This window comes from Salmo salar, chromosome ssa09, assembly GCF_905237065.1.
Source record: "Salmo salar chromosome ssa09, Ssal_v3.1, whole genome shotgun sequence".
Classification (NCBI taxonomy): domain Eukaryota; kingdom Metazoa; phylum Chordata; class Actinopteri; order Salmoniformes; family Salmonidae; genus Salmo; species Salmo salar.
Genome location: NC_059450.1, coordinates 93468183 through 93476673, shown reverse-complemented (window position 1 = coordinate 93476673; position 8491 = coordinate 93468183). Strand labels below are relative to the sequence as shown.

The window sequence follows — 8491 nt, the reverse complement described above, 5'->3', positions numbered from 1 at the left end:
ATTTGACTTCAGAAGAGTTACAGGGTGTGTTGAGTGGTGGTGTCAGGTCCTCCAAGGCTGTTGGCATGGTGAAGGAGGAGATAGGGGCAAAGTAGTGGAATAGCGTTAGTCGAAGGGGGTTTATTTAATTTTTTTGTATCACAAAGTATAATGGATTTATATCATAGTCCAGTTGGGGGCGGTAATGCAACATATTGGATGCCAACCGCCGTTAAACTCCAAAGAAGAAGAAGAAGAAGAAGAAGAAGAAGAAGAAGAAGAACCCCCTCCCCTCCCCCGTAGCAACATAACGTGGTAGTATCTTCCAAAATGGCGTCCAAATATTATCAAGAGATGCAAGAGAGTTTTAGAAATAACAACAAAAGTAGGGAATTCCCTGCGCATAGCGCTAAAGTTCATTCAGTAGCATGGAGTTGCGACGGCAGGAGGTTGGCATCTGGGTCTTTTGATAAAACAGCAAGCGTATTTGTCTTGGAAAAAGACCGTTTGGTACGTTGCTAGCATGTTATAGACGCAAGCTAACATTGAATAAATGAACCACGCATGCTAGTGCAAGGCTCATAACACGACTCTCAAGTCTTATCTTGTAACATTCAGGCACACCAAATGATACACTCACTTTTATTTATAGCAGATATCTATTCAATTGTTAACTATGATCAGATCGGGAAGACCCTGCTAACTAGCTAGATGCTATGTTATGTGCTGAACCAGCTAGCCTAGACAACTGGCTAGTTAGTTACTATTTGTGGTAGCAACCTCCACCTTAGCACACAGCTAGCTATCTTGTTGATTGTTGTTTTTGCCAATTTCAACCCCTTACAGGTGAAGGAGAACAACTACAGAGGCCATGGAGACAGTGTTGATCAGTTGTGTTGGCATCCTACCAACCCAGACGTGTTTGTCACTGCATCAGGGGACAAGACCATACGCATCTGGGACGTCAGAACAACAAAGTGCACGGCTACTGTCAACACTAAAGGTACCTTCCAATTAGAACAACAAAGTGCACGGCTACTGTCAACACTAAAGTTAAACCCGTTTTGGACAGCGACGCAAGCGATACATCTGCTGTGTCTTAAGCCAAAAACAATACATTAGTATTGTACTGAAGTGCAAGACTTTACAGTACGTGACATTTTTTGGGCCATTTGGTAATGTTCCGTTGCATTTATTCTGATCTGTGCCGACCGAAAGTGCTTGATCTACCTGCTATGTTTGTTTGCAGGGGAAAATATCAACATCTGCTGGAGTCCGGACGGCCAAACGATAGCCGTTGGGAACAAGGATGATGTGGTTACCTTCATCGATGTAAAATCACACCGGTCACGGGCTGAGGAGCAGTTTAAGTTTGAAGTCAACGAGATCTCATGGAATAATGACAACAACATGTTCTTTCTCACCAATGGAAACGGGTGCATCAACATCTTGAGGTAAGACCTTGGTCCCTTCCAAAATAGCACCCTAGGTTATTCCCTATTTAGTGCACTACTTTTGGCTAGGACCCATATGGTGCTGGTATAAACTAGTGCACTATTTAGGGAATAGGGTGCCATTTTCCCCCACACCCCGTTACTCAATTATTAACAACCCTGTCCAAACTAGAATGTGTAGCTTATGTCCTGTGATGTAGCCTATGCCTATTGTTGCTGCACATGAAAATGGATATGACTTGAAGTGGTTAATTATGAACCTAAGTTACAGCTCCCTGACTTTGAAATGTTGTTTTCAGTTACCCTGAGTTGAAGCCCATCCAGTCGATCAACGCCCACCCCTCCAATTGCATCTGCATCAAGTTTGACCCCACAGGGAAGTACTTTGCTACAGGAAGTGCAGATGCTCTGGTCAGTTTGTGGACCGTTGAAGAACTGGTCTGTGTTCGCTGTTTCTCCAGGTGTGTGAGTCTACATTAAAACAAGTAAATATGGACAGATATCTATCTACAACAAATGGTGCAAATCCCTCATCACCATCATCAGCTAACCCCAGTAGCCCATTAAGCACCCAAACAATGATCAGTATGTGTATCACTTGACATTCATGCTTTTGCAATGTATACATACGTTGAGTCTGATTGTCGTGTTTCAGGTTGGACTGGCCAGTGAGAACATTGAGTTTCAGCCATGATGGGAAGATGCTGGCTTCAGCCTCAGAAGACCACTTCATAGATATAGCAGAGGTTGAAACAGGTTAGTTGAAAAAAAAAGTCAATACAACTTTTTGTTGACACATAAGAAACACAATTAGCAAAAAAAAAAAAAAATAGTTAAAAGAATTGAATGTGCAAGAATAATCCCCTCACTCTCCGTGGACCATACGGCCTACAAAACAAGCCCACACAATGCCGCATAGTCCTTGGCAAGAATAAAGTCCTCATTAATTTGAGTTCATCATTCCTCAGTATCCTCTTCTTTGTTTTGTGTTTTTGCAGGAGAGAAGCTGTGGGAGGTCCAGTGTGAGTCTCCTACGTTCACAGTAGCCTGGCATCCTAAGAGACCGCTGCTGGCCTACGCATGTGATGACAAGGAAGGGAAGTACGACAACAATAGAGAGTCTGGCACAGTCAAACTGTTTGGATTACCTAATGATTCCTGAGTGGGATAGCGAGGCAGGCAATACCTAATGATTCCTGAGTGGGATAGCGAGGCAGGCAATACCTAATGATTCCTGAGTGGGATCTAACATGCTGTATTTTGATTCACTCTTTAAACCGAGTCTATACGGATAATTGGCCCTACTTTGTGGAGTCATGTTACCTATCCCTGTGCTGTAAGACTTCTTCTCTATATGTTCAATACAACATCCTTGTCTTTTGGTCCATTAAACATTGACAGAAGGGATGCCTGTTTAAATAGCTATATCATGTAAACTGATATTTCTCTTATGTCGAATGCTCAACTTTCTTCTACTGTTTTTGTTTCTAGAAAGTGTGCCGTCTTAGATGTAAAATGAGCAGATGCTTACAGAGACTCTGCAAAGGGAAGAGGGTCTAGAGTTGTCTTTAAGGATTGGGATAAAACGTGATTTACTCTCCGTAGTGAGGGGGGAAACACTCTTTACAACCACCAGATGGCACTGCATCCTAATTATGGAAGAAAAAAAAATCTGTACAGTTTCTCCATACAGTTTGCGTTACACACAGTGCAGTACCATGTTTTTGTTAACTTTAAATTGATTTTTTTATATATTAAAAGAACTGTCTTGTTTACTTATTTGTCTTGGTTGGACATATCGAGGTGTAAAACTGAGATGGTGCAGTGTATGCCTTCTGTCTAGATTTTAGTGGGTTATTTCACTAAGAAGGTTTTTAAAAAAAATGTATTTCACCTTTATTTAACCAGGTAGGCCAGTTGAGAACAAGTTCTCATTTAAAACTGCGACCTGGCCAAGATAAAGCAAAGCAGTGGGACAAAAAACAACAAAATGGGTGATTCATTGCAGGCTATGGCATTAAGATGATGTGCATCTATGTAATGTACACAAGAAGTGAGGATATGTGAGCTTTTGGACTTGATATGGTAGACCTGCCTGCCCTCTGTTGCACAGCTCCCACACACCAACCACCACAAGACCATATTATTTTAAGTGTGTGAATATGACGCCCTGCCAACTAAGTACAGTAAAAGTCAGGTCCAACATTATTGACACTCTTGATAAAGATGAGCAAAAAATACTGTATAAAATCAATAATACAACACTGAGCTGTATTGCATGCAAAAAAAGAAGAAATTATATTTTATACTAATACAGAGAAGGCGAAAGAGATTTTGTTTAACAAGTAATACTTAAAAAAAAAAAGTAGGTGTCAAGTATTTGTGTGCGTTGTCAAAGGGCTCTATTTTTTATGTCATCCAACAAATGCAAACGGCAGGCGTTTGCTAAACGGTATTTTCACTTGGATTGGAACTGGTCTGATGACATGAAAATAGTTTTTTGGCCACGCACACCAGTGGTGAGTTTGGTGTTGAAAAGAGGAATCATATGTAGTAAAGAACCCCAGACTTACTGTAAAATATGGTGTTGGAAAGAGATATCATATGTAGTAAAGAACCCCAGACTTACTGTAAAATATGGTGGTGAAAAGAAGAGTCATATGTAGTAAAGAACCCCAGACTTACTGTAAAATATGGTGGTGAAAAGAGGAATCATATGTAGTAAAGAACCCCACACTTACTGTAAAATATGGTGGTGGATCTTGATGTTATGGGGCTGTTTTTCTTCCGCTGGTCCTGGGGCCCTTGTTGATGTCAACGGCATCATGAACTTTACCCAGTACCTGGACATTTTAGCCAAAAACCTGGTTGCCTCTGCCAGGAAGCCTAAACTTGACCGCAAGTGGATCTTCCAGCTAGACAATAAGCCCAAGCACACATCAAAATCCACAAAGAAATCGTTAATTAACCACAAAACTAACATTTTGTAATGGCCATTTCAATCTCCGGATACCCCAGGCTGTATCACATCCGGCCGTGATTGGGAGTCCCATAGGGCGGCGCACAATTGGCCCAGCGTCATCCAGGTTTGGCAGGGGTAGGCCGTCATTGTAAATAACAATTTGTTCTTAACTGACTTGCCTAGTTAAAGGTTACATTTAAATTAAAAAATTGTAATCCTGCGATTTGAATTATAGGGCAGGCCATGAGTGCAGATGAAGGATATCAACAGTCTGGAAAGATTCTGTTTGGAGGAATAATCTATTAGCCCTTCTAATATGTTCTCCAATCTGATACAACCTTTTACAAAAAAAAGCTCAGTGTCGGTATTGACAGGTATTACAGTTTTTCTCCATTGGTTTGGCTCATTTCTTGAAACAGAAATTACATTCTCAAAACTCTAAGATCATTTGGCAAAACAGTCTTACAGTTCAGCACAACACTATAGCTCACTTGCAAAAGCTCATATCTCTCCTAAAACTGTTCACTCATGCTTCAAAACTAAATTCCTTTCCCATATAAAGAGTCAGTGCCACGAAAATGGCAAAGATCCTTCTCAATTGCTTTGGCTCATTTCTTGAAACAGACCGGACGTTCTCAACACACTTGATGCTTTAACCAAAACTACATTTCCTTCTCATTTAAACAGTCAGTGCCCCCAAAATGCTTCGTCCCTTTGGCATTGTGTAAGCACTGCAAGTCAAAATGTTTAGATGTTTTGTCACTATGGCAGAGGACCATTGAAATATCCCTCATGTCCACCTTTCAGTCTTAGCCCGGTCCTTCATTGACAATGGTTACTGTACTGTTTTTTGTCCAGCTAACAGAATACAATTGTGTATAAAACTGAAAAAAAGAAATAGGATTTTAGGGTAAGAGTAGCCTCCAAGGTTTGACATCACACATTGCACTCATACTGCCAAGGAAATTGTAACCATTATCATTCACACACATAAAGTAACTTCCATACATCAGAGTAAAAAGAAAATGTATACAGCATAATATACTGTAATATAAACACACAAACAAAAAACAATGAAAATTATATGCAGCCTACAGTGCTGTAAATAAAGCTGGAGTTTCACAACTAACAGTTCTTCACTGGTCGCTGTCCTCACCCTCCCTCTCCTGGCCACCATCCTCACCCTCCTGGCCATCCACACGCTGCTGTCTGTCTGGCCACAGATTCTCGTCCACATCACAGCTTATATTCTCCCTTGCGATGCAACGAGGGAAGAAACGGCGTGCATGTCGCCACCATCCCCTACACTGATCTCCTGTAATATCCTCACACGCAGCGTCCATTGCATGGAGCAGGGACCTCTGATCTTGAGCCCGATGCTCATACACTCTCCACCTCCAAGCGGAGAAATACTCCTCAATAGGATTGAGGAAAGGAGAGTAAGGTGGTAGGAACACCATGACCATCCTTGGATGAGTAGTGAACCAGGCCCTGATGAGCGGGCCACGGTGGAAATCCACATTGTCCCATACAATGACATATTGTGGTAGGTGAGGCCCTACGAGACCTCTCATTTTCAGGGATCAAATCAAAATGAAGGCGGTCCAAGAAGATGAGGAGCTTCTGTGTATTGTATGGGCCAAGACTGGGGATGTGAGTGGCCACACCATTCTCAGATATGGCAGCACACATAGTTATATTGCCCCCTCGCTGGCCTGGGACATCCGCCGTGGCCTGGTGGCCAATAATATTACGGCCACGTCTTCGGCCCTTGGCCAGGTTGAAGCCAGCTTCATCCACAAACACGAGGATGTGATGGGTCTCGTTTCCTTCCAATGCCATTATTCTCTACAATAGCGTAAAAAAAGAAAACATCAAATCAGTCATACAGAAGAGTCATACACTACAGTTACAGACAATTACATAGGAATGTTCTATGTTCTCCACAAGTTCAATATACTACTGGCCACTACTCCAGTGGTTCCAAACCTGGGGTACATGTACCCCTATGCAGAGGTACTACAGGGGTATTTGACAGAAAGGGGAGAGGGGAAATCATCAATGACTAGACTTACTGAAATGTTACAGTAAAACCCACAGTATTAGATAGATTTACATGGGAGGCACTAATTGCAGCTCTTTGACCCCTTTTCTTATTGTATGTTATATTCTTCAAAATAAGGATTATAATGATAATTGCATCATACAGTAAGCTGCAGTTTTTAGGCGAAATGTTGAAGTCAGATAAATCAAATACTTCCATACCTGGATTACCTGGATACACAAATCAGGTAAAGTGGGTACTGAAGCCAAAAACGTTTGGGAACCACTGCTTAATTGTAAAAAGGTTATAATGATGGACAACCAGTAACTGACTTACATGTACATACTGGTACCGCAGCTCTTTCACTCTATCAGAGTTCCTCTCAAATGGTACCCTGTAAATTTGCTTCATTGTCATCTGATGCTTCTTCAATATCCGGTCTATTGTGAAGTTGCTTATAGAGTTGACATTTGGGAATATGGCATTGTCTTGTAGGATTGCAGCGTGGATCTGTCTCAATGTGATGGCATTATTTGCCATCACCATGTTACAGATCTCTTGTTCTTGTTGTTCATTGAGAAGTTTTCCTCTGCCACCCGTGCAAGGTTGTCGTCCAATCCTAGATATAGAAGTCAAAGGACAACACTCCATTCGTAATGTATACCTTATGTATTCCTTACAGAATTTACCTATGTAATTGTATTGTTGTTTTACTTACAGTAACTTTACCACAATTCTAATGCATCACTGCACAGTGACTGGAATACTACTGTAAACTGTATCATCAATACTGTAGAAAATAAACTATTCCATAGTTTATTTTCTCCAATGTTTTTCTTGTCATTTTTAGTATCATAACATCTCATTGAGGTAAGATATTACTGTAGGCCTATCACACACACACACACACACACACACACACACACACACACACACACACTAAATGAATAGGTAAATGTGTAAATAAATATATTTATTGCTCTATACACAGTGTCCTGTCCTATACAACATATAATTCCATCATTGACTGACTACATACCTGTTTTCCCTGCGAAAGGTTTGGATGATGGAGGAGACTGTTGAGCAAGGCACATTAGGCTGCACTCGGCGACCTGCCTCCGCCATTGTGAGGCCATGGTTGATGACATGGTCTATAATTGTGGCCCGAATTTCATCCGGGACAGCATGGTGTCTTCGTGCTCCTCGGCCTCTTCCCCCTATTCCACCACCACGCACCCTTACTCCTCCTCCTCTTCTTCTTCCGCTTCCTCGAGCAGGCAGTTGCCCTTGTTCATTTACTTGGCCAGGTGCCTCCATGTTCAGAAATTGTACTGGTCCTGCATGGTCAAGCTCTTTACATACATGTTTGGCAGCATTCACAGTCATGGACAGCACCTGTCAGGTAACTAATCATACTGTTTGATTGGTCATCTGAGATGTGTGAAACTCCTCCTTCGTTAGTCAAGTTGTAGTTTCACCTTACTGTCAATTGCTGTAATAAATGTATCAAATGTTCCAAGGGATTCATATATAATATTCATGGTATTATGTTCTTGACTAATTTTGACAATTGAACAGACTATTGTGCATGTGATGACTTATACAATGAAATGACGCTGACACGTTTTGGAGCGAACAACCATTAGACTGAGAATCAACAATCAGTTTAGATCGATAAAATCTATTCACTTGGAAATTGTGCTAAATGTAGGCTACATGTACTTAATCATTTGCAAAGATGTACTGAGACATTGAGACATGTACTTAGACATTTGCAATTTGATGAAATGAATGAGAAATTCAATTCTGTTGTGAACAATTGCCAAGTGGTTTGGAGGTTTGTCCATGTAGTTTTGAGAATGTAATTTCTTTTTCAAGAAATGAGCCAAACCAATGGAGAAAAACTGTAACAGATGTTAAAAGGTATTGAAAGGCATTGACAGGTATTGAATCGTGTTGAAAGCTATTGACATGTATTGAATGGTACTGACAAGTGTTGACAGATATTAAAAGGTACTGACAGGTATTGAAAGGTATTGACATGTATTGACA

The 8491-nt window shown here is 41.0% G+C and overlaps 1 protein-coding gene across 1 annotated transcript; it reads left to right on the top strand.

The window, feature by feature from the left end:
• The first annotated feature begins 232 nt into the window (after nucleotides 1-232).
• Nucleotides 233-3208, top strand: LOC106612284 (THO complex subunit 3). Its single transcript, XM_014213312.2, has 6 exons — nucleotides 233-489; nucleotides 826-982; nucleotides 1229-1433; nucleotides 1733-1894; nucleotides 2089-2189; nucleotides 2432-3208. Exons 1-6 carry the CDS (start codon nucleotides 310-312, stop codon nucleotides 2593-2595), a joined length of 969 nt encoding a protein of 322 aa, XP_014068787.1. The 5' UTR covers nucleotides 233-309; the 3' UTR covers nucleotides 2596-3208.
• Nucleotides 3209-8491: the final 5283 nt, after the last annotated feature.